The sequence below is a fragment of the Podarcis tiliguerta genome (genome assembly GCF_965153285.1).
Source record: "Podarcis tiliguerta genome assembly, chromosome: 13".
NCBI classification, from domain to species: Eukaryota; Metazoa; Chordata; class Lepidosauria; order Squamata; family Lacertidae; genus Podarcis; species Podarcis tiliguerta.
Window position 1 is genome coordinate 4,154,063 of NC_139546.1, and position 26,680 is coordinate 4,180,742.

General features: G+C 42.4%; 2 protein-coding genes and 1 long non-coding RNA gene across 31 annotated transcripts in view; 2 read left to right on the top strand and 1 right to left on the bottom strand.

The window, feature by feature from the left end:
* GALNT1 (polypeptide N-acetylgalactosaminyltransferase 1) overlaps positions 1-26,680 on the top strand; it is a 538,911-nt gene that overhangs the window by 65,526 nt on the left and 446,705 nt on the right. The window lies entirely within an intron of this gene.
* The window catches only part of LOC310661719, a 157,193-nt gene that overhangs the window by 45,907 nt on the left and 84,606 nt on the right, over positions 1-26,680 (bottom strand). The gene's annotated exons all lie outside the window — the stretch shown is intronic.
* The window catches only part of COBL (cordon-bleu WH2 repeat protein), a 104,011-nt gene that overhangs the window by 17,706 nt on the left and 59,625 nt on the right, over positions 1-26,680 (top strand). For 12 of the 29 annotated variants that reach the window (XM_083407447.1, XM_083407452.1, XM_083407436.1 and 9 more), the window contains 6 exons: positions 7,257-7,463; positions 9,208-9,421; positions 12,945-13,173; positions 16,939-16,983; positions 23,323-23,414; positions 25,556-25,645. In XM_083407447.1, the coding sequence (XP_083263573.1) occupies positions 7,257-7,463; positions 9,208-9,421; positions 12,945-13,173; positions 16,939-16,983; positions 23,323-23,414; positions 25,556-25,645 (877 nt within the window). Of the gene's footprint in view, positions 1-2,158; positions 2,283-5,384; positions 5,512-6,837; positions 6,892-7,256; positions 7,464-9,207; positions 9,422-12,944; positions 13,174-16,938; positions 16,984-23,322; positions 23,421-25,555; positions 25,646-26,680 lie in introns of those variants that run through there. The other 17 variants (XM_083407464.1, XM_083407463.1, XM_083407455.1 and 14 more) reach the window with 10 other exon arrangements.

Sequence of the window (26,680 nt, forward strand, 5' to 3'; positions counted from 1 at the left end):
AGAAGGAGGGAGCAGAGCGCAAGGAGTCTTGTTTTTATTTTGCTAAATGCTTTGTGCATCCATGCTTAATCTTGCCCCTTTCTAAAATGCATTTATTGGTGTGTGTTTTTCTTTTAGTAAACCTACCAAAGAATAAAATAAAATTGGGATTAAAGGGTTTTCCCAGGATAGTGTAGGGTGTCCCGTGTCCTGGTGGTGAAACTGAGACTTCGACGTGTGGAATGCTCTTCCAATAGAGATTCAGCAGGTGTCTTCTAGATTCGCCTTTAAATTTTTGCTGAAATATTTTCTTTGCTACCAGGTTTCTGCAGACAGTTAAGATACTACTTTCTTTCACAGTCAGTGATGTGTTTTAAATTTGGGAGAGGTTTTTTTGGTGGGTATATAATTCTGGTAAATCCCTTTGGGTTTCTTTAAACGAAACAGTAGTGTACAAGTTTATTTTTATTATTATAAACAAACAGTTATAGTTTGGGGCCATTTTTTTCTGGATTTTTCATAGTGGTAGTTTAGCTAATAAAAAGGTGCTTTCTATATTTTCAAAGCTTTTACATTGTGCATTAAAACATACATAGTAAAGGGTAAAGGGACCCCTGACCATTAGGTCCAGTCGTGACTGACTTTGGGGTTGTGGCACTCATCTCGCTTTATTGGCCGAGGGAGCCAGCATACAGCTTCCGGGTCATGTGGCCAGCATGACTAAGCCGCTTCTGGCGAATCAGAGTAGCACATGGAAACACTGTTTACCTTCCCGCCATAGCGGTACCTATTGATCTACTTGCACTACGTGCTTTCGAACTGCTAGGTTGGCAGGAGCTGGGACAGAGCAATGGGAGCTCACTCTATTGCAGGGATTCGAACCGCCAACCTTCTGATCGGCAAGTACTAGGCTCTGTTGTTTAATCCACAGCGCCACCCGCGTCCCTAAAACATATATAGTAGGGGTTGAATTGTGGGCTCCATAGCTGATATGAGGCCACCAACAGCTTGTATCAGATTGCACCAAAGGCTAAAAGGCAAGTCAAATAATCATATGACCAAAAATAATTTGAAGCTTTCTGGAGCCTGCCAAAGTAATAGCGTGTGAATAAAAAATATTTGATTAAAAAAATGTAATAGTATGTGTGTCAAAAAGCAATGGGAAGTTATGATTAAATAAATGAATATTTGCACCAGCCATCGGCCACAGCAATAAAACAACAATATGATATACCAAGAATAAAAATAAAAAGTCAATTATATAAAATACATTTTAGAATGGGAAGTTCGTTTTATAAGTGCTTCTGTTGTTTTCTGTTTACCTAAAACAAGCAAAAGATTAAATGCTGCTATTCCAAGATGATAATAACTTTAAAGCAAGGACCTCTAAGTTTTGCATGAATATTGGCCATGCTGGCTAAAGCAGATGAGAGTTCGACTTCAGAAACCTCTGGAGGGCTACAGGTGAGTCAAGCTCCTTTAAAAGAACCAGGCAGGCTGGAACACCTCAAACCACCCCTGAAATAGAGTGATCACCCTCCCCCAAAGAAACTTTTTCTGGAAGAGCCCAAAATAAATGATATCTTGAACTGGTCTTCAAGATTAATATTCAGTTATGTATAAATAGGTATAATTACTAAATATATATGTCATAAGTCACAAGGGCTGTGGAGGATTTAATCATGTTAGTGTTCATATATTTAGCTATACAGACTAAATATAAAAGGAAAAGGATGTGCAGAATTTAAGCCCAACCCACATATTTTTCCTAGCTTAAAAACAACTGAGCTGCAGTCCTTTGAGTCCCCGTTAGAGCATTTCAGGGGCCATAGGATATATCAGATCTCATTCCAATGATGGAGCAAAAGTTTCAACATCAGATGCCTCATCTGTGTGAGTCTAATAAAGGTAAAGGTAAAGGTACCCCTGCCCGTACAGGCCAGTCTTGACAGACTCTAGGGTTGTGCGTCCATCTCACTCAAGAGGCCGGGGGCCAGCGCTGTCCGGAGACACTTCCGGGTCACGTGGCCAGCGTGACATCGCTGCTCTGGCGAGCCAGCGCAGCACACGGAACGCCGTTTACCTTCCCACTAGTAAGCGGTCCCTATTTATCTACTTGCCCCCGGGGATGCTTTCGAACTGCTAGGTTGGCAGGCGATGTGAGTCTAATAGGGAATAACAAAAATTGCTCCATCCACTTTTCACACATTTCGGATTGCTTCAAAGACTGGTTGGAGTGGGATTAGAAACTGGGTCCAGCTGGCAGCCAAGATCCTATGGTCTCCCAGGGGTCACTTTGACAGGTGTGTGGGGCTGCCCCCCGTCCATCACTTGACATCACCATGATGGCAGGTGAAGCGTTTGTTTTTCATTGTTTGACTTGTTTGTTGAATAAATACAGGTATATGGCATAATGGTAATGGTGTTTGTGATTTTATTCATCATAATAATGTTCAGGGTTTTTTTTTATATAAATCATTTCAGGGTGAATCTTTCTGGGTCAGAAGTGCATTGGAATTTTCCTCATAAGAAATCATGGAAATGTTCACATCTCTATAACAACACTTGCTTTATGAACCATTTCTCAGGAGGTAATTAGGTTCCTATAGCGGGACCTATGTGTCATAGGAATAGGTTGATAGGTTGAGTTTAAACAAATCACTTGGGCACAGCCAGGGAAGCACAAACTGGGGCTGCTTTGTGCCAGAGAAGGGGGCACACAGAGTAACAAAATGAGCAGTGTATTAGTTGCAGGATGGGGATGATAATAAAAGAGAAAAACAGGCTTGTGAGTAAGATGCTGCTGCTATTCACTTGGGTAGCCCCAGTGTCTGTAGGCCCAGAAGGCTAACATGTTAGCTTTCAGCACTGCAAAACGTTTATTCATTCCTTCAGAAATTGTATGAGCACAGTTGTTCAGAAATTGTTCAGTACAAGCATTAGCAAAATAATGGATAACAACTGTTGTGATTGCGTGCATTCCATGCCAGTTTCTGTTTCATTGGTTTAGTAAGGAAATATCAGATACCGTATTTTTTGCTCTATAAGACTCACTTTTTCCCTCCTAAAAAGTATGGGGAAATGTGTGTGCGTCTTATGGAGCGAATGCAGGCTGCGCAGCTATCCCAGAAGCCAGAACAGCAAGAGGGATTGCTGCTTTCGCTGCTCAGCGATCCCTCTTGCTGTTCTGGCTTCTAAGATTCAGAATATTTTTTTTCTTGTTTTCCTCCTCCAAAAACTAGGTGCGTCTTGTGGTCTGGTGCGTCTTATAGAGCGAAAAATACGGTATTTGTACACTGACATTATGAATGCAGTGTATGCAAGTGTCAATGTCTGCATGTATAATGCTTATTCTCTCTGGGAATGTTTGTAACACTCCAGGAGATGCCCTCAGAGGCAGGGATCCCAGTTACAGACGATATAAGCCGAACTACTCACCAGTGACGACAGAGATAACCAGTGGAGCACAGTCCAAACAAACCATGATCAAGCACAGTTCCAATCAATCTAGTTTCAAATGTAAATCAAATGTAATCAATCTAGTTCCAAAAGTAATCCAGAAACAAATTGGGAAACAGTCCAAGATCAAGATCACACACACATACATGTATGCATGTATGTTTTGTGTGTGTGCGTGTGGCAAGGTACAACACAGCAAAGGAGAGTGGGTAGAATCAGGACCTTGAAGCTAGGGACCTATGTTGTTTCCAGCAATGGGAGCTCCAGGGGTTCCTCACTAGATATGTGAAGGGCCCCTCCAGGGGACCATCAGCGTTGGGCTCAGGGGCCCCTGCCTGCTCCTCAAGACCCTCAACCTGTGTGGTGCCCAGTCTGTCCTCTAAGGACTCCATGCCTGGTGCTAGCTCAGGGCTAGGCATGACCGTGTTTTTCTTCCAGCAAACATCTTTTTAAGTGTTTGAGGAAAATATAGCCTGAAATGAAAGCTGGCACTCAAACGTTTAATACAAGAAACCCCAATCCCATTAGAATTCAAACTGTGGAATTTCCTAATAATAGCAGCCGAGGCATCTATTCATTATAATGTTCCAGCAACAACACGGTTATTGTGTGAAAGCAGGACACTTCATTACCTCACTGGCGATGCATGTTTGGTTCATTAGCAGTTTGAAATGTACTGAGATTTATATGATCTCCGCACCCGCACAAAGACTGCTAAGAGCATGTGAGGAACATGTTGGGAGAGCGGCAGGAACTGGGCATTAACAATAATCCGCTCAAAATATATTGGGGGGGGGGCGAGAGCGAAAATGCAAAAGGGGAGACTCTGATCAGTCCTGCCTAAGTTGGCAGCGTGTGTGGCACAGAGCACCGTTGAGCAATTGCCCAAGCTTACTAGGCAGGGAACAGAAGGGACATTGCAGGACAAGGCTTGATAACAAAAGCAGTTTACAAAATCTTGTTAAGTGGAATTTACTCTCTACCCAGCGCCACTTTAGTACAATTGAGATAAGATTTTTTCAGGTGAGATTATCATTCATTGTACAGATTTTGATAGCTGGTGATGATAGAAAAGTGATGACATCTTTTTTTAAAGGTGTCATTGGATTCACATATGAATATTTCACTTGCACCCCTTAATGTATGTGACTGTTCCGCTTAATAATATGGTTTTATGCACCTCTGAAAGCAGCACAACTCTGCTTTTCAAAATTCCAGGACTAGTTCTGCCATGTGGCAGTAGACGTTTTCAGATAGGAAGCCCAGAACTAGCATCTCTGAGCCCTTTTTGCATGAATTCTGCCATCTCAGTTTTGGTAGTGAGGGAAAGGATCTGAAATGGGTGTATCTAGTGAAACTTGACATTCACATCCCAGACTGATTTTAAGCCAAATACTGTTTGGGGGCCAAACTATAGATGATCATGGCAAACATGCAGACATAATGTGGTTTAATTTTAACACCAGAAGTGCATGGGAGCAGAACTCTCACCTGCCACACCTGTGGAAACTCCTTTTGTGTATTTTCATGCTAGTGGAACCCTGTACTGTATAAGCAGTGTTCCTGTTTATCAAACTACTGAATGCATGCATTTCTTGAGTGTTCATGCTGTTCAGACAAACAAGCTTTCACATAGTGTAGCACTGCTTTCCAGAGACTTTCTCTAAGGTTACGTTGAGAACCTTTACCCAGGTACTTTAGTACCTCACTGGAAGGTTTCTGTTGTGTCTTGTACAGCTTACAAGCTGAAGGTGAAAACCCCAGGCTTGCACTTTTCACCAAAACTGTATATATGTCACTTTACAGAGTTGATGTGAGGAAATGAAGGCTATGAGCATTGCCTTGTGAAAAGCATTTGACAGGGTGCCGTCTGTTAGTTGGGCTTTGGTATGCCAAGGTTACATTGTCAGTGATCTTTATTAATAAATAACTAAGATCCTTATTGGTCCAAAGGGTATGGCTCTTTTTACATTCCAGGATCTCGGTGTTCATAAATCTTAGGGATTGTATTCATGCTATTTTTGTTTTGAGGAACAATTCTTGCATTTTCTGCCAAGCAGCTTATTCTGAGAGGTAAGAATAATAGTATAGTAGCAAGGGACTTGCTATGCAAATCTTTTATATAGTTTTGTTTAGGGATTATGGAGTCAATCTGTTTCTTAGGTAAACACTTCAGGAGGTGTTGCAAATTAATGAGAGCAGTGTGGATTTCAGGCAGGCTAGTTTGCAGATGGAATTAAAGATAAAAAGTGTACTTCTCTTGAGTTTTTCCATGTCTGTGAATTGGGCTAGGGGCAAAAAGGCAGATTGAGGATATAATTAGAGGACTATTTGCAGAGAGGGCAAATGGAGGATCTATGAAATGGAGTAGGCTCTGGGAAGAAATAAAGGATCACTGCAGAGTTAGAAGAGATATTGAAGGGTATGTATTTCTGTAATATAAGTGCAGCTGTAACAGAAAAACTTGCAGAACAAATAGGGGAGGCTAAAGGACTGGAGAGTGATTTTGTGGAAATCTGGCACTATGTTATATTCCCTGCCTGAATAATAGTTTGCGATGTCTACTGCCATTATCAATGCTTGGCACCGTGAAGAAGCACAAGGGAAAATTATGGATGCAGACTAAATCTGAACTATACTGTGTATTATTTGATGTTTTGCTTTGTTCTTGGATGAATAGTGAAAAATAAAATTATATTTAAGACAACAAGAGCCAACAACACGAGGAGGGATTTGCAGCGTGGATAGGTAAGAAGATGGTTAGTGAACACCAAGCTACTTTCAGTAAATTCACACGTCTAGGGTCAGATGAATTAAGCCCAAGGGAGTTGAATGAGTTTGAAGGTGTTACATCAGAGATGCTGCTTGTAATTTTTGAGAATTCTGAATATTTTTGAAATATTTGAGATCAGAGGAGATGCCAGAAGCCTGGAGATGTGCAGATGTTGTCCCCTGTCATCAAAGGGTGGGGAATGGCTCTAGTGGATTACAAATCACTGCTTGATGTCAACATTGGCCACATTTCTCGAGCAGATCGTTAAGTACCTCATGATCCTCCAGAAAAGAAAGCTTTGGTTACAAGGTTTATGAAGGAGAAGGCATCCCAGGCAACCTTACCTCCTTTTTTTGATGAGAGTTATTTGTTTGGTAGATCATGGGGATGCCACAAACATGGTATATCTGGACTTCAGCAAGGCCTAGGACAAACTCTGAGGTCTCTGCTTTATCTGCTGCATCTGTCTGAGTTTTTACTATATTGCATTTTTGGAATGTGGGTTTGACGATACTACTTGCAAGGTTGATACTACAGCTGGTTGAACAACCACACCCAGGGAATGCTTGTTAATGGTTCTGTGTCAGCCCAAAGGGAGGACTTGAGTCATAGGGCTCTGTCCTCAGCTCTGTGCTTTCAGCATTTTATAAAAGACTCGTAGATGGCATGAAGCTAGAAAGGTATGATCCAAAGACTTATTAGGCCTCTTGCAGAGGTGTACCTAAGGCTTGATGAAACTGGCCCCCTCCAGTTTCCCTACTGAAATTGTCTCACCCTCACTCCGGGCGCTTTGAGTACTTGGGTTGCTTAAAATGTAGGAATTTCTATTGTGGTTTTTGCGGTAAAGTGTTTTTTTCCTGAGTGGGTTGCCAAGGGATCCTAACTACTCTGTCCTGGAAGTGTGCTATGAAGCACTAAAATCTAAGTAATACAGCCTGTTAGTGTCCAAAGGAAGCAGGTGTTTATCACCTGGGCAGGTGGTATCGACTGCTCTTTTGGAGCATGTGCATGTAACAAACCAACTTCCTACTGTTTTCTTTTTCAGACGAAGAATGAAGGCTCGTGCTCCACCTCCACCAAACCAAACTCCTGCCACCTGTACAGTTAATAATGAACACAAATTACCTACAGACCTGGGAGCACTGCCTGATCAGGGTGTGATAAATATGAAGGAAAATCTGATTAACAGGACGGTGGACTTTATAGTAGTTTTTCCAGATGGAGAAGAACAGAAAACTACTGTGCATGGCAGGTAAGGCTTTCAGACATTTGGAACAATTTGTATCTACCCATTGATGTCATTTTTAGGAGGAGAGATGTAAGACAATGCAATAATTTTCAGGTTTTCCCTCTCCCCCCGCTGTTTATAATCTAGCAGTGCATGTTAGGTTAAGCAGCGCCTCCTGTTTTTAGTGTTTTTAGTGCACATGTATTTCATCCAGCATGCAGAGAGGCTAATTTATATGCATATAATCAATTTTTTCTCTACCGTATTTATTAATTTTAATTATGTGCAGTGCATAGTATAGGACACCATTTTGCCTCTGAAGCATTGTGCATATATCTGAAGAGAGCCATCCTTTCCTGAAGCAAAGCACACATGAGGAAAATTTAAAAGACCAGGAAAGGGATGTTTCCACACAAACAAACATCTTGAGGAAAAGCAGTTAGACTAAGAATAGATGAAATCTAGTAATGGTTGGGAGAACAACAAATTGTTGTCCAGCATTTTATATGATTGGTGTGGAGCAATCCAGTACATGTCCAAGAATTAAGGAGGTTATGTAGAGGCCTCTCATTGCCTCTTAGCCGTTGCCCAGAGGTCACACGGAGGACTTTGTGGTCTTCACTCCCCCAACCCCTAGGTAAGGTGGGTTTGCCACTGCGGAGGGCATGTGAAGGCATCTCCACTACCCAGATGACCACCAGTGGTGGTGTGGAGGCTTTGTGGGTGGGGACATTTTGGGCCCCTGCTCTCTACACTTTCCACATTCTGGCCAGGCTTCATGAGGCTCTGTCCTTCGCATTGGCTTTCTTCCTCTTTTGGGTTTGGTTCGTGGCTGAGTTGCGATTCAGTTGGTGTTTTAAAGCAAAATCTCCCATTGTGTGGGTTTTCTCTCAGACTCCTCCTTTAGTGGCTGAAGGGCTTGAGGCTTGGTGGGTTCTCCTCCATTCTAGGGATGGGACAGAAATTTGATTCATTTAAAGGCAAACCTCCCAGTTATCACACTTTCTGACACAATACAATCCTTCAGTGCATCCTTAAAAGTTTGCAGTTCTCTGAATTTTGCAATGAAGTTCTGCAGCTGAGTAATGTGTACAAACATGCATGTACTGGGATAAAGTGTACATTAAAAATCCATGTATTAGTGACAATAACATACAAAAATGCATTGTGTTACAGAAAACTGCTTTGTAAAAAAATATATAGGCAGAATTGCGTGCAAAAATACATATAATTATGAGAATTTTGTATTAAATGTTGATGAATTTTCATGAGGATATTTTTTAAAAATAAAATAAACCATGTGATATGGAAATGTGGATAACTGAATTTAAGATTGGAAAGATGAGAAACTGAAATTGGTAGATTTGCCCATCCCTGTTCATAGCTAATGAGCAAGAGCCGTCACGCAGCTGATGGATGAGAGCAGTCAAGCTTGTCTCTCCATCCCTATAACCCACTCAGTAGCTGATCTGTGGATGTGGTTCTGGTGTGAAGACAAACTGGCCATGAGGAAAAGGTTCAGGGCTTCTTGCCTTGAGCTCAACACTGGCTATGCCCATGTCAGCAAATAGAGGCACAAAGAGGCACAAATTTTCCCAATGGATGTTTTGAAGAACATGGCTATTTTGAAATAGTCCAGGTTGATTTTTATATATGTGTATGTGTACTATCTGGATATGGTTTCAATCTGCTCTCTCTACCTGCGTGAAAACCCTTCTGTGTTCTATTAAATCTGGTTCTAAGTAGCCTTTTCTGTTTTCCCTTCCAGTAAAGCTGTGATGGACCTCTTGGTTGACTTGTGCAGCCGGTACCACTTAAATCCAGCCTATCACACCCTGGAGCTGCAGTCTTCAGGGACCCAACAGACTTTGAGTTATAAGCCAAACACTTTGATAGGGGCACTGGATGTATGGAAGATACTTCTGAAGGAGAAGGTTCCTGAAGGAAAGGCGAAGCGGCCTCCTCCGCCCAAAATTCCTGAGGTTGGAACTTTCTGCTGCATAACTGTTTTGCCAGATGTCAAGAAATGTTGATGACAGTCTCTCCCCCCCCCCCCCAATGTGTTCAGTATTGAACTTGGCATGGAGCTTACTATTGCGATGTTATGGTAATCTTAACTGACAGCCAGTGTAGAGACTGGGTATATGGCAATAAGTACCATATTTTTCGCACCATAGGACGCACCAGACAATAGGACGCACTTTGTTTTAGAGGGGGGAGAAAAAGAAAAAAATAATCTCCCCCTCTCTGCCCAGCGCCCCTTCAGCGAAGCGGCAGGAGACACTGCGCAGAGAGGGGGAGAACTTTCCCCCTCTTGTTTTCCCGCTCTAAAACAAGGTGCCGTTTAAGGTGCGTTCAGGCGGCTACCTTGGAAGCCTGGAGAGCGAGAGGGGTCGGTGTGCACTGACCCCTCTCGCTCTCCAGGCTTCAGGTTCCTTTGGACCTGCTCTTTGGGGCTGGCGGGGTGAAGCCCACCACCAGCCCCAAAGAGCAGGTCAGGGAGCAGCGGAAAGGCTCCTGCCATAGCCGTGCGTCACCTCTCCAGCCGGGAGAGGGTCGCGGGGCTATGGCGTCTTCACTCCATAGGACGCACACACATTTCCCCTTCATTTTTGAAGGGGAAAAAGTGCGTCCTATAGAGCGAAAAATACGGTAGTTACTGCAGGTTTATTTTGAGTTGACTATGGCCTTTTGTGAGTTGAATTGTCATTTTGTAAGTAAGGTTGAGGAACCTGTGGCCTTCCAGGTGTGGTTGGAGTCCAGCAAGGTCTGTAAGGCCACGTGGTTTCTATCCAGAGCCAAGGTGGAGTAGTGGTTCGGGTGCTGGACTGGGACCTGGGAGACCAGGGTTCAAATTCCCACTCAGTCACTGGGTGACTTTGGGCCTGTCACTGTCTCTCAACCAAGCCTACCACACAGAAATGTTGTGAGGATAAAATTAAGAGGGGGAGGAGTGTGTACACCACTCAGTCAGAGGGCAGGACAACTGCAGGGGAGTCTGGTTGCATGAGTAAGTAGTTAAGAGGAATGTGTTGTTCCAGCTACTAGCAGACTTCAACTGAAGTTTTATAAAGAGTAGCCTTCCAGACCCTGTCCAAATCCAGATGCTTAAGGAACCCTTTACAGTGGTATCTCGGGTTACATACGCTTCAGGTTACATACGCTTCAGGTTACAGACTCCACTAACCCAGAAATAGTGCTTCAGGTTAAGAACTTTGCTTCAGGATGAGAACAGAAATCGTGCTCTAGCGGTGCGGCAGCAGCAGGAGGCCCCATTAGCTAAAGTGGTGCTTCAGGTTAAGAACAGTTTCAGGTTAAGTACGGACCTCCGGAGCGAATTAAGTACTTAAACCGAGGTACCACTGTACTGTTGACTAGCATGGTGACATTGTGGTCTCAAGTCTATGCTCCTTTACTGGCCAGCTGTCTGAGCTTGCAGTTTCTGGTGCTGATTCTCTCAAGGACTAACAGGTGGTTTAGCCTCCCCATACAGCTTAGACAGGGACTTCTTTGCCACAGACAAGGCAGAGATCCACCCTGAGGTTCCCCCTGGGCATTCCCTGGATGTGGGCCTGGTGAGAGCTCTCCCTGGATCTTATGGACGGGGAGGGGGGCTCTTTCTGGTCTCCTGGTTTCCTAGAAGTTTGGGTTCTCGTTGGAGGATGAGTTGTTCAAGGCTGTGTTAGGCCTAGACAACAGGACTGTCTTTTGTTGTTTGTATTGTAAGGGGTCTTAGGGTGTTAGGGGAGGGGTAGTAATTCTGGTGGGGGCACATCATGCTCCTGGGGTAGTTAGTCCACCTTGGTCACCACCCTTCATTCAGCTCTCACCTGTGGCTGCTAGAAGCTGTCAGCATGTGACAGTGGCCACACCCTGGGAAACAGCTTTGACTGGCCAGCTAAACCAAGTGAGGATAGCTGATGGATCTCAAACCCCAGTGAGTTAGGGACTTCCCCTGCATGCAGAGACAGGCTTGGTGGATTGAGCAGACAAGACCAACAGTGGGTCCAACAGTCAAGAAGGTTGTTTCTGCAAAAGCTGTAGATGGAAATGAGGAGCAGATGCGGCTCATTCACCTGGGAAGGTAGCCCTTCTAGGAGAAGGGAAGCTCTGATCCTAAACCTCTGCCGCCTCGCACGACAACTTCAGGAGAAGAAAGGCTAAGGAGTAAACCCTACACATATCTGGATTGGAGATGGTTGGGTGGTGTCTTGTATGCCTCCTTCCAGCAACTCCTGCAGCCAAGCTGGTGCCAAACACACTGCTCTGTTTTCCTTTGGATCACATCAGCAAGGCCAATGTGTCATCTGGGCAGCTCAGGACCTCCATCTCCACTGCCCAGGCTTGTGCCCTGGGAAGGTCACTGCTAATGAAGTGGTTTGACTCCACCCCTGGAGGCATACTCACGAGAGAGAGAGAGAGAGAGAGAGAGAGAGAGAGAGAGAGAGACAGGCAGATGCCAACAACATTGGCTTTTAGGTCTTTCTAACAGAAAACTGTGGGAGTCCTGATGAGGAAAAACTCCTATTTAATCTCTATAACCTTATTATAACTTCTGAATTTTGGAAGGAGGCAGGTGAAATGGACAAAATTGCAACATAATGAATAATTCTGCCACCTGGTGGAGGTTAAGAGTTAAGTATCATTCTAGAGGAAGTATGGTTAGGAACTGAAACCGCAGATGGCACAACGCTGGGAGCGATCGTTGACAGCACAGAAGATAGAACCAAGATTCAGAATGATCTTTACAGGCTGGAACTGCTGGCCAAAGCCAGCATGTGAAATTCAGTAGAGATAATGTAAAGCCTGGTATCAAGGTACAAAAATAATCAAATCAGAAGAACCAGCAGACTTGTCCCCTGTTGCTTTGGGACCAATTGGTGGAAATTGCAAAGGAGCTCAGTTCAGCTAAACATTAGGAGGAACTTACTGTTTGACAGTAGTCAACTGCCATGATAATGGTGGACCCCTCTATGCTGGAGGTATTTAAGCAAAGACTAAGGGAATACAATACAGTAGCTGCATCCTAACATTTCAGATCCTGCATTGAAGGGGTTGACTAAACCTCCCAGGTCCCTTCCAACCCTTTAATTCTTTTATTCCATAATAGAAACAACTGGACAGTTCTCATCTACAGGTCTTGCAACTGCCTTGTAGAACAAGTTGCTTAGAGTCCAAGGCTATTATTGCTCATATACTCTCTCTCCATCTAATATTTGAATAACTGCTATGTGCTTCACAATAATTTTGTTTTTCAGCGTTGCGTATACAGGTATTTCATAAGCGATTAAAATGTGCTGATGCATACCTACACGGAGAAAGCTCTAAGGAATCCTGTTCTGCTTCTGTAATGCCATTCCTGTGCAATGAATATGACACTCCTTGATCTTTCTTTAACCCTCTTGCCAGTATGAATAATCTATTTTGCAACTGCAGTGCAAAAGCACCACCTTCTGAGGAGCTGTGGCTCACAGAGGCTTTTCCTTTTCTATTTTGCTTCCCTAGAAAACAGTGAGGCTGGTCGTAAACTATCTCAAGACACAAAAGGCAGTGGTCCGAGTGAGTCCCGAGGTGCCTCTCCAAAGCATCATCCCAGTGATTTGTGAGAAATGTGAGGTCAGTCAGGAATGCCTTGTCCTCCTGAGAGACACCTTCACTGGGGAGGAACTGGAACTTACAAAGTCATTGAATGAACTGGGAATAAAGGAGCTCTATGCATGGGATAGGAAAAGAGGTAAGTCAATGCATTTATTAATGTACACTGAGAAAACTGTACTGATATTTCCAGATGGCACTAATTGGGGTTTTTTGGTGGGTGTGAGGCTGGGGGTTGTAAAGGCATAGGGTTTTTTAAAGAGTACCACTGATATGTAGAGCAGCGGTAGGGAATGTGCAGAAAGAAAGAGAGCAAGGAAGGGAAAAAGAGGTGGCAGAAAGAGAGAGAGAAGAGGGGGTGTCTCATCCATTTTGGGCTGTGGCATTATTATTAGTAGTAGTAGTAGTATGCGGGACACGGGTGGCGCTGTGGGTTAAACCACAGAGCCTGGGACTTGCCGATCAGAAGGTTGGCAGTTCGAATCCCTGCGACGGGGTGAGCTCCTGTTGCTTGGTCCCAGCTCCTGCCAACCTAGCAGTTCGAAAGCACGTCAAAGTGCAAAGCGGGAAGGTAAACGGCGTTTCCGTGCGCTGCTCTGGTTCGCCAGAAGCGGCTTAGTCATGCTGGCCACGTGACCCGGAAGCTGTACGCTGGCTCCCTCGGCCAATAAAGCGAGATGAGCGCCGCAACCCCAGAGTCGTCCCCGACTGGACCTAATGGTCAGGGGTCCCTTTACTGTCTTTTGCAGTCTTCCCAAAATGGTATCTAAGCCCATTGTAGAACTGTCAGGGACCTTCAGATTTGATGGTATGGAACTCTATAGGTGAAGGCCTTGGTCCGCTAGTAGTTGCTCTTAGCAGTGCCTCCTTCATACAGTGAGTGCCACTGGTAATTTTTGTTCAGAGCTTGGCTGCTCCACATCTGTAGTGCACAATGGCACATTGCCTCCATGTTCAATATTGTGCTGGCACCAATACAGAGTTAGTCTTTGGCCTGCCCATTGTCTCACTTAATTGGCTGAAAGGAAATGTATTTTGAAATGCTTTACCTGTGGCAGGGAGTTGGACTAGACGATCTCCAATATCCCTTCCAGCTCCGTCATTCTACATGAATGATATTGCTTGGCAGATGGCTGTTTGGAACATGGAATGGTAGCTTCCGTTGCATAGACTCCATGTTAACAGGCAAATCAAGGACTTTGATTCTTCACATTATCCCTGGCAGACATTAAACTCTGAGGTTGTGGTGAAGCTGGAACTAACTATGGAATATAGGATGCTATAGCATACCATATTGCCTAAACAACATGCATGTGAATGACAATGGGAATCTCTTAATGCATCTGAACTAGAGTTTAATGTGGATTTGAAGCTGTTTGTCTCTCCTCATCCAAGCCTTCCCTCCACTAAATTTGGATTTTCCCTCTCGTTGGGCAGTCCAATAAGGGGTGAAATATCCAATGTAAAATAAGGTTACCCAACTGTCAAGCACATTGTGTGTGTTGTTGTTTTTACACATGTGGTGACGTTTTGCTGGGTGCTGTCTATTGCCACATGTCCTACTTTTGTTTGGTTTCCATGCCCCAAAGTAAAGGAGGCACCCGTTGTTTTCCACTGATAGTTGCTGAAGGAACATTCATGATACGTTTATATTTAAAACAGCTCTTTAGCGAAGAACTACTCTTGCACAAAACAGCTGTTTTAAAAATAAAATCTACCCTTTTAGGTACAGGAGGCAGGAAAGGGAAAGTGGAGGAAAGGAAGCAGCAGCCTTTCATGTGAGTGACACCAAATCTTTGTCTGGTTTGGAGTGTTACTACAAATGTAAAAAGGCATTTTTCCTCATTCTATCCTCTATGCATAACATGCAGCACCGTTTCCATTCTCCTGCAGTTCATATTCCACAAAAATGTTACTTGGTTCGTTGTGGTCAAATTTAATAATGTAATTAATTACCTTATTGTTGTGTGATCATACACCATTCACTTCAGATGTGGGGGTGGGGAGAGACATAATAATGAAAAAATAACAACTGCAGACTAGAAAAAAATGACACTTTCTTGTGATATTTTCTTCTGATCTATAATCCCTCCCCGGTTTGCCATTCCATTCTATTTATGAAGCGCTTTTACAATAAGCCTTATGGTTTGCAGTCTTTGTCTCATGTTGTCAACAACGTCCTGTCAGTTAGGTTCCTATAGCTGTTGTTAAAAACTGAAGGCCCTCAAACTTCTCCCAGACTTTAGCTAGGATTTGAAAGCAACTTTCCTAGAAACAGGTTTTTTCATTCTGTTTAATATATGGTGATAATAATACTTAGCATTTAGAGTGTTGAAAGCACACACATTATTTCAGTAATTTTTACAAGATGGATAGGTACAAGCAATTCTTTTTTCTAAAAGAAAATGTTTAGAGGTACTCTCATTTTGATTCAAGAAAATCCCCATTTTATAGTTCAAATCAGAAAAAATAAATACCATAACTGGACAAAAGTTCAAAGATTCACAAAATGCTTAGGGGTATGCATACCCCTGCGTCCCCCCAGAAAAAAGCACCGGTATAAGAGATCGGTATAATTATCCCCATATTGCAGATGAGTGGTTGAGGTTGGAGATGGAAGGGGCTATGCCATGCAGTTTCCCATCTTAATCCTAAATGCCATTTTCCCCCTCTCAAAATGTCACTCCCTGCATTTCCACCATGGAGGGGAAAGGTGAAGGTACCCATCTCTTCCCCTCCGCAGCTGGAGAAAAAAAACAGTTCGATGGTACCATTTCAAGTGGGTCAATGGTCAGAAGTAAAATGGTCAAGTAGTTCAACTCCCTCAAATTCTGTCACTTAAACTTTCAGCCTCCGATAGTGGTTTCATGTGTCTTGAGTTCAATGTAGGGATTTCCTGGTTCACAGCTCAATTTCTTAGCCACTGTACATTGCAGCGGGTTTCTCTCCGATTGCTTTCATCTGGAAGCAAACCTTTTAGAGTCTTCTGACTGAATTTATGCAGTTAACTGTGAAATAGGTCTGTGAACTTGCCCACAACTGCAGAAAGTAGGCTTTACAAGGGAAACGGGAAGAAGAAAGGGGGGTGGCAGGAACAACGAACGTAAGAAGAGTCCTCCTAGGTCAGTCCACTCCAAAGGCCTACCTTGTCTAGCATCCTTTTTTCATAGGGGCCAGTTAGATGCCAATGGTCAGCCCACAAGCAGGCCATGAGCCCTATAGCCCTCTCCTGCTTCAATCAATCAATTTCTTTATTCGACCGATAGTCAGAAATAAAACATTACACAATAATTATAGTCTATAACATCATAGGGGTACATAAATAAGGTAGGGCCACAGTACTAGACCTCTCACAGATAACCCTCTCCTGCTTGTGATCAGCAGCAACTGGTATAATTCCTGGCTTTGGGGTTGGTTAGTAGCTATTGATCACCTTATCTTACATGGATTTGTCTAACCCCCTTCAATGCTGGGCAAATTGGTGGCCATCCCTGCATCTTGTCACGAATTCCATACTTTCACTGTGTTGTTGCATGAAGAAGTGGTTCCTCCAGAAGCTAGCGTGTGAAAGAAACCGCCCTGGCAAAACCTGGCAGCTGGGACTTGGGCAGCAAAGGGCTCTCAGGAAAGGCCAATGAAGAGGACGAGGAAGGTGGTGGAAAATTCAGCCTCAGTGAAGTTGTAAGGCAAGCGCCAAAAGAAAAATGAATTGAGTCCTTCTGATGGGACACGGGGTCATTCTCTGAATCTTTTTATCTTTAACTGCAGTTTCCTGGTTGTTGATGAGCACCTGCATTTAGCTAAAGTGCCTCAGCCCTGTGACATGCATGAAAGCAAATCAGGCTTTATGTTCTGCATCTTTTAATTATTCCTTTTTCATCCTTTTTGTTCCTGTCCTTTCCAGTTCTTTCATCAAAAGCTCAGTCTGAACCTTCTCTGAACAATAGAGGTACTGTATAATGAGACTTGGAGAGAGAGTTTCCCTTTTATTTTCTTCTTCTTCTGCATGGCTTGGATGATTAATGCATTGAGGTTCACTGTGTAAGACTGGGGTGAGGAATCCGTGGCCTTGCAGATGCCGTTGGACTCCCAGCATCCATTAGCCCCGGCCAGCATGGCCAATGGTTCAGGGGTGATGGCATTTGCCACCCAAAAACATTTGGAGGGCCTCAGGTTCCCCACACCTAGAATAAGAGCTACTGCTCACATCTTCACACAACATTGGCACTACAAGTAATGCAAAACAGATTTCTTTCTCTATCTTAAACAGCAAGGTGTAACAGCAAGGTTATATAAAATATTGAAAACATGAAGGAAATGTTCTTTCACAGCAATAATAATTTGCCAGAACTAGGAAGGTTATGTCATTCAACTCTAGTTAAACAAAATATTACAAATCCCATCAAATAAACTGATACTTGGAAGGAACATGAGCCTGAAAAGGATGTACATACGTTGTTCACGTGTAACATGAATTTCACAAGTGTTCCACTGGGCTGGGCTGGCTTGGAATAGTTTTTAATTAGTTAGTCAATTTCTCTGAAGCAGCAAAGTACAAAACCTTCTGTCCAGTGTAACTACACAAGCCAAGCTGCAATGATCAAGTAGGTGGCCAAAGTCTTTCAGATAGTATTGGCATTTTCTTCCTTCTCCTCCAATTCCTTCATTTAGAAGGAATCACGCCCATGTTCGCACTCATAATTGTTCCCCAAATGATTGCACCCCTGGGCAAGTCAAGCAGAAGGTGCCAGCGGCAGGCGCTTCTCTCATGGCATTTCCACCAGCCCTAGATATGAGCTGGCTGGACCAGCATATGACACCAACAGTGGGCTGTAAGGGAGATGCCGCTCATTGTAATTCTGCATGAGCATGAATGTCAGCTGGCAAGCATTAACATCTATAAACTGAAACCTGTATGGAAGGAAACCAAACATTTCAGATCATTAATAGATTCACAGAAAATAAGCAGTGCTTGTCCCTGTTTGGATTTCTCAGTCCTCAAACTGTCTCTTTCTTATTTCTAATAAAATAATAAGCACTTGGGCTAATGCTCCTTGTGCCATATGTCTTAGTAAAATTCTGTAATAATTAATTGTAAAGAGTAGCTGGCATGAGTATTGCCATTAATTGCTAAGCTTACGCGGTCCAGGTTGGTGGCAGTTTATAATATGGACTTTTAACTTTTCTGTGCGCCTTTAAGCTAACTTTTCGGAGGGTATGTCAATGTGTGTCTTTAAATATTTGTCTTTATTTGTGCCACATTGATTCTTCTGCGCTGCTTTGATTTACTGTTGAATTCATTTTAATACATCAGCATATAGTACAGGTGTACCTTGGAAGTTGAACGGAATCCATTCCGGAAGTCAGTTCGACTTCCAAAATGTTCGGAAACCAAAGCGCGGCTTCTGATTGGCTGCAGTAAGCTCCTGCAGCCAATCAGAAGCCGTGGAAGCCCCGTCAGACGTTTGGCTTCCAAAAATAGTTCGCAAACTGGAACAGTTGCGGCTTTTGGGAGCCAAAAGGTTCGAGAACTAAGCTGTTCGTAAACCAAGGTAGAACTGTAATTCTATTTGATAGGGTTTGGGACCAGGATATGGCAAAATTGTCTCATCCTCTGCATACCTAACTGATCACAGCATTCTAATCCCCATCCTATCAGGAGGCTCATTCTGCACAATGCTGAAATTGGATATTTAGTGCAGCGGCACCTGTTCTTTGGAAGTCCCTCCTATTAGATATCAGACAGATGTCTTCTCTTTCAACTTTTTGGCACCTGTTGAAGACGTACATATTTCAAGAGGCCTTCTAAGTGGATAGTTTGATTCTAGTTATATTTACATTGGATTTCCATTGTTTTTGCACCACACCACACAGGTGGTGTAGGGACACTAAAGGTTTATTATTTTATTTTTATTATTGTTTTTGAACTGAGGTTTTTTAAATAAAAAATCTGTGTGAGAGAATTTGTGTTTATATATGCAGATGATTTAGCTGTTCTTAAATATGTAGTTGCTTTCTCTCTATGTGTTTTGTATTCTGAATCGTTTTGAGATGCTCCATGGAAAGCAATTTGTAAGTGAAATAATAATAAACTAGAGCAGGTTGCGGCAAAGTAAACCGTTGAGGTCAGTATAAGCAGCGATGCAGAAATGGTCCCTGAATAGTTGGCATTTTATGCTGCTGAAAAATTGCTGCATTGTCCACTCATTCACTAAAGAGTTGTGGAAGGGTTGTAATAATAATAATAATAATAATAATAATAATAATAATAATAATAATATTTTATTTATACCCCGCCCTCCCCAGCCAAGGCCGGGCTCAGAGCGGCTTACAAGCAATAATAAAAACAAGATGAATGATTACAACTTAAAAACAAAAGTAAAATACAACATTAAAATAATGGAACATTAAAATATTAAAATGTAGCCTCATCGCAGGAGGAGAAGGAAAAGAAAAAAGAAAGAGAGGGAGGGAGGGAATCAAATTGGCTCCAAGCCAAAGGCCGGGCGGAACAACTCTGTCTTACAGGCCCTGCGGAAAGAAATCAGATCCTGCAGGGCCCTGGTCTCATGAGGCAGAGCGTTCCACCAGGCCGGGGCCAGAGTTGAAAAGGCCCTGGCTCTGGTGGAAGCCAATTTAACTTCCTTAGGGCCTGGGACCACTAGGGTGTTGCTATATGTGGACCTTGAGGCTCTCCGTGGGGCATACCAGGAGAGGCGGTCCCGTAGGACAATATAGGCACAATTGTAACAATATAGGCACAATTACTTCGCATGCTAGTCCTGCCGCAAATATTGTGCAAGGTGGTATTTGTAGAGTGTGAAAAAATCCTGGGTCAGTTGGCTTATTGTACCGTCCCATTAGCATTGTTGTTGATATTTGATGATAATAGTAATAATAGTAATAGTAATAGTAATAGTAATAATAATAATAACTTACATATGCTAGCATTCTTTAAGGTTGCTGTTGCACAATTAGCAGGTATTGGAGAACAGACGAGGGTCTGTCCTTGACAAAGTGTTTGGAAAATTGCAGTGTTAAAGAATCATACCAGTCCACTGAAAGGGGCTTGTGGGTTTGACAGTGACTTTGGAGAACAGTGGTGTTGTTTTGCTACCTCTGTGGTGAAGGAAGACAGACCTGTGGCGCCACCAACCATGCATGGCACTCTGGAAGGACTCATTCAGCTAATAAGCCGTGCTTGGACTGCGCAATTATGCTTTGCGTTGTACCATATGTATTTTCTTTCTTTGGTGGCGGTTACTGAAAAAGTGAATAAAGAAATAATAAACAAAGAAAAGAAAAAGAAATGGTTTCGTTCTATGGAAACATGGGTTTAAAAAGTTAGTAACACATTTGTGAACTTATTGTGGAGTGTATCATATATGCACAATGCAGATAAGTATGTGACCTGGCGGGTAGCACTTTTTGCAACTGCTGCTAGGAAAATTAGAGCAAATTATATAGCCAAGGTAGCCATTAACTGTAAAGGAGATGGATTTATTTGATCCTATCTATCTACCTCAGGCTATGCTCTATCTTAGTCACCAAACTCTGAGTATAAATTGCACACTGTATTAATTGATATTGTTTTTAACATTAGTGACCATGTGATTATTTTAGCTTATGAATTTTATTGTTTAATGTTTTTATTTGTACATTGGGGTACTTTTATAGCTTTGTTTAGAGTACGTAATGTTTTAATAATATAAATGTTTTAAGTCTTTTTTTACCAATTCAGTATATTTTCTTTTAATTTTCAAATAATTCTGTGTACATTGCGGCAGCCTTTGGCTATGTGCAATAAAACTGACTGAGACTGAGACATATATGCACAATGCAGATGATATTTTCTGGTCCCCTTTTGTAGCCATCAGCTTCACCCTTTATGCATTGTTAAGCATAGCAAGAGTTTGGCACTCAAGAAAGCAGGTTTAGGGGGCACTGTTTGCAAGTAATAAAGGGGCAGTGAGGGGAGAAGGTGGTTGGGGCAGAGAAGCATTAGGGGGCGGCAGGGCTGCTCCAAGACTTATTTCCACCAGAGGCAAAGGGCAAGATGATTCACCACTGCATTCCATGCACACAAGCTGACCGGACTTGGCAGCTAGATGGCGATGGGACATTGTCTTTGGTTTCTGCTCGCGGTTTGTTTGGAGGTAGACAATGCACAGTCCTCCGTTTGAATTACACAACAAGCTAGAGGCCAGGGGTCAGCAACCTTTTCAGCCGTGGGCCGGTCCACCGTCCCTCAGACCATGTGGTGGGCCGGACTATATTTTGAAAAAATAATAATGAATGAATTCCTATGCCCCACAAATTACCCAGAGATGCATTTTAAATAAAAGGACACATTCTACTTGTGTGAAAACATGCTGATTCCCGGACCGTCCGCGGGCCGGATTGAGAAGGCGATTGGGCCGCATCCGGCCCCCGGACCTTAGGTTGCCTACCCCGGAGCTAGACCATGGCTTGCTTCCTTGTAATGTAGTGGCAGTTGGTAAGGAGTGAAATTTCCCAAACTCCTGCAGTATGCAGCAACATGGCTTGCTTACATTAAAGGTTTATTCTATAGGTTTATTCTACCTATAGTTTAATGTGGCAGGCACACCAGACTATTTGGTGTCACCTATAATGTGGCCCATAGTTTAGCAATTCAGCAAACTCTCATCCAACTTTTCTAGAGAAATGTGAACAGTTAAACAAGGTTCAGTCTGTGGCCTCATTACCAAATGTGTCATGGTGAAACATTTGATATTGTCAAATGGGCACAAGATGTTGGACATAACATTATGATGGTTGACTGGGAACAGTTATGGAACACCGGTATGAAATTTACGGCATGCAATGCCTTAAAGGAGAATTTAATGAAAATGATGTATAGGTGGTACTTAACACCAGTCAAGCTTGCAAAAATCTATCATTTGTCCGACAATAAATGCTGGAAATGTAAAGAAGTGGAAGGTACTTTCTTTCATCTTTGGTGGACGTGCCCAAGGATTAAGACCTTCTGGGAAATGATATATAATGAAATGAAAAAGGTATTTAAATATACCTTTCTGAAGAAACCAGAGGCCTTTCTCCTGGGCATGGTCGGCCAATTGGTGTTAAAGAAAGATAGAACCTTTTTCATGTATGCTACAACAGCAGCAAGAATACTCATTGCAAAGTATTGGAAGACACAAGAGCTTCCCACCCGGGAAAAATGGCAGATGAAACTGATGGACTATATGGAAATGGCGGAAATGACTGGCAGAATCCGAGACCAGGGAGAAGAGTCGACGGAGGAAGATTGGAAAAAAATTAAAGCATATTTACAGAAATATTGCAAAATTGATGAATGCTAGATGAATATTGGAATGAAATTATAAGGTTTTAGCAGAAGTGTTATTAAGAATTATATGAACATTAAGTGCTAATGTGTTAAATTGGGAAATTGAAAGTTAAATTATGTTATGATAAACTACAGACTAAATTGAAGAAGAGGGAAAGGATTTGTTGAATCAGATAATTTGAACCAGAATACAAAAAAGGGAGGTGTGAGGAAGTCAAGGAAATAATGAAAGATCTGGATACAAAAATTTGGATTTGTGTTTTTGAGTTTTTTTCTTCTTTTTTCTTAGGTTGTATTGTTGCATTTTTTCTTTTTTTACTTCTTTTGTTGTTGATGTATTGTTTGTTGAATGAATGTGTGTATTGTTTTGCCTTTACTGTTTTTCTTCTATAAGTATAAAATATTTAATAAATTTCTATTTAAAAAAAAGAAACATTTGATATTGACCTATCATGAACTTACATATACATTTGGTTGGGTAAATACAGTAGTGACTATATGAGAATTTTAGTAGTAGTTCTAATCCTGAATGCTTAATAACAAAGTTTAAGACTAACATGCAAGTAACTAAAGTTAGGTCTAAATCAGTATCTTGGAAAAACAATGCATGACCTCTCCCTCCTGTGAGCAATTAATACTGCAGTAACTTTGATTAGAATGAATTTGTGTATAAATCTGTGTACAGTACGATCTCCTCCTGTGCAGGGGTTACATTCTGTGGGGAGCATTTAAGCGCTGGAAAAACCCTGTACAAAAAGAGCTTTCAAGCTGTCCGCCTTCTGTGCTTTGAATTAGTGTGATTTCAACCGACCAGACATCAAATGTGTAAAGTTGAAATAGCACTTGTTAAACCTGTGTAGCACTGATTTCTACCCTCAAAGTTAGTAACCTGATTTTTAAATTCTTTAATTGATTATTTGTGATGGAGTAGTTATGACACATTGTGTTGTGTTACAGAAACAAGAAGATACTCAACTAGCTGTGACACAACAGAAAAAGAAAAGAAACGATTTCTGGGATTTTTCAAGACTAATAAGATGAACATTAAGGTAAATGTCTCCCCTCATTTATTGTAGATGCAGATAAGCTTTATTGTACTAGCCAAAGGCCATGACAAGACCATACAGACACTATCAGGTAGTTTAATTTATTAAAGTAATTGTTTCCATTGCTGCATGTGCACTGTACCTGTTTATAGCTGTACCTGTTAGGTATATGGCTGTAATCAAACTTAATGAATCAAAGTGACTGCTGATGCCTGTTCTAAGAATGGATAGCAGGAAACCACTTTCTCTTATTTTAACAGGTATGGCCTAATTCACACAGGATACCACTGTGGTTTTCTTTAGTCAGTGTGTGGTTTGTTTGAACACCTAAGCTCAGCCCAGCAGACTAAGAATGGTTTTGTTTTCTGGCAACCAACCATGATGTGAAGCCATGGTTTGATGGTTTTTTTTGAACTGTGGTTTGTTTTAACTATGATTTGGCCCTATGTATGAACCTAACAGCCTTGCCTAACCATGGTTTTCTTGGCCACCTCACTCCAGACACTCTCTAGTCTTCAGAGGCACAGTGCAAGAGCAGTTGGAAAGCAGTGTAAGGTGGGAGACACCTGGCTTGCCAATAGTACATGCGAAAAGGATCTAGGGGTCTTAGTAGACCACAAGCTGAACATGAGTCAACAGTGTGATGCAGCAGCAGCAGCAGCAAAAAAGAAGCTAATGCTATTCTAGGCTGCAACAACAAAAGATGAGTGTCCCGATCAAGGGCAGTAACAGTGCCACTCTGTTCTGCCTTAGTCAGGTCACACCTGGAATACTGTGTCCAGTTCTGGGCACGACAATTTAAGAAGGATATTGACGAGCTGAAACATGTGCAGAGGAGGGCAACCAAGATGATCAAGGGTCTGGAAACCAAGCCTGATGAGGAACGGTTGAAGGAGCTGGGTATATTTAGCCTGTAAAAGAGGAGATTTGAGAGGAGATATGATAGCCATCTTCAAATATCTTAAGGGATGTCACATGGAAGATGGAACAAATTTGTTTACTCCTGCTCTGGAGGATAGGACTTGAACCCAATTACTTCAAGTTACAAGAAAGTAGATTCTGACAAAACATCAGGAAGAACTTGGGTCATCTAGTACAATTCTATGATTCTGCTTTCACCAGCTTGGGCCTTCTTTCCTTTTGAATGACAGCAGAGGCAAGGAGGTTTTAGCGGTTCTGGCACCCAGTGACATTTCTCCATCTTTTCCATGCAAGGGACCTACTACTTGCTTGTTCTTCCTCTTGCTTCAAACATAGCCAAAGAAACATTTTTCTTATTTTGAACTCCTCTTGCAAGCCTGAGTTCATTCTGAGCTTCACCTGAACTTCACCCTGCAACTGTTGGCTACTTCTGTAGACTCTTCCTTCATGATTTCTCCTTTCTTCCATTTCTTAGACATACCCTTCTTTCATCTCAGCTCATCCGTAAGCTTGTTATGCAGTCACACCAGTTTCTTTAGGTGCCTCCAACTTTCCTTTCTTGTTGAAATTGTCTGCCTTTGTGCGTTCAATATTTTACCTTTAAGAAACTCCCATCCATCTTGCACTCTTTTCTCTTTGAGCGTTTCTGACCATGGAATCTCACTCAGTAGTTCCGTCAGCTTTTTGAAACCAGCCTTCTTCAAGTCTTGAATCCATATCTTGCTATACTCGGCTTTCCCTTTTGACACCCAAGAGGACATGATCACTTCCTCCCAAAGTTCCCTGAAATCTTTGCTTCATCAGTCAGTTCCTCTCTATGGGTGAGGACCAGGTCAAAAGAAATGAGACTCTCCCCTCCTGTGGTTTCTGTCAGCTGGTATTCTGAAGAAATAAAGAGCCAGTCACCCCGTAAATGCTGTGTGGACCCACACACAGTTCATTCCATTGATTATGTGGCGTAATCCACAGATTAGCATTTTGAGCCTAGCATGGGTCTGAGGAGAGCAAAAGGGGAAGGTTCACTCCAGAATGTAGCATGAACTGGAATCCTTTCCAGTCCTGGTTTCAGCTCCCATCATGGCCTGCTTTCCCAGATATTAGGCAAATGGTTCCTAGCTTTCCCATCCATGGTGTGTTTTAATGGTCTGTTGTTTTTAGCTAGCAGCGTGTAATGTATTTACCACTTCTGGAGTGGTCATATAGAGTGTTTATTTGTTCTCTAGGCAGAAGAGTGTTCAATGATGAGGACGGTTGGGGATTATGGCAGTGAAGAACCTTTAAAGTCCACAACAGAAAGTGAACCGTACCTTGATGTAAGTACTAACATGGCCTCTGGGTGGTGCTGATGCAATAATATTAATCAAGCACTAAGTGCAAGCAATTTGAGGTGCAATTGTCTTATTTCATAGTTCTGATGGAACTCAGTCCTGTTTAACCAACAACAAAGAAGAGGGGTGGTGGTTATTCACTATCTCATAGATTTGTTTGGGGCTTTTTTGTTCACAAAACCTTATGATTTAAATTTGTTAGTCTTTGTAAATTTGTTAGACCCTTGGTGTCTTTGCTGCAAAAGACTAACAAGGTCTCTCTCTCCCCTCCTCCCCCCCATTATATTATATACTCCCCACAGGGAATACACTCAAATAACCAACTTAGCAAGTTTCTTTATGTCATTAAAATTAAATTAGACCATGAAAAGTACATTCAGTAAAAATAAATCGACCTGGGATATACTTATCAAGTACAGTGGTGCCTCGCAAGACGAAATTAATTCGTTCCGCGAGTCTCTTTGTCTAGCGGTTTTTTCGTCTTGCGAAGCAACCCTATTAGCGGATTAGCGCTATTAGCAGTTTAGTGGCTATTAAAGGCTTAGCGGCTTAGCGTCTTAGCTGCTAAAAGGCTATTAGCGGTTTAGCGGCTTAGAAAAAGGGGGTGGGGAGTGAAAAAAAATCTCAAGACTCGCAAGACATTTTCGTCTTGCGAAGCAAGCCCATAGGGAAATTCGTCCTGCGAAGCGCATCGGAAAACGGAAAACCCTTTCATCTAGCGGGTTTTCCGTCTTGCGAGGCATTCGTCTTGCGGGGCACCACTGTATAGAAACATAAATATATGAAAAAGATCAGTGTTCCAAAGTTTGTTTGTTTATTTATTTATGTCCTCTATATGTTGGCATGGACTCTTCTCATTTGAGTCAAGTGGCTCTCCTCTATTGCCCCCTCAGATGTACCACACCCCCCCCAGCCCACCCAACGAATTCAGGTTTGCGAAATACTGGGGTCGGGCTAACAAGTTCCATGGGAACAGACAATTTGGCACAGGATTGTCACATATAAAATGTTACAAAAGCT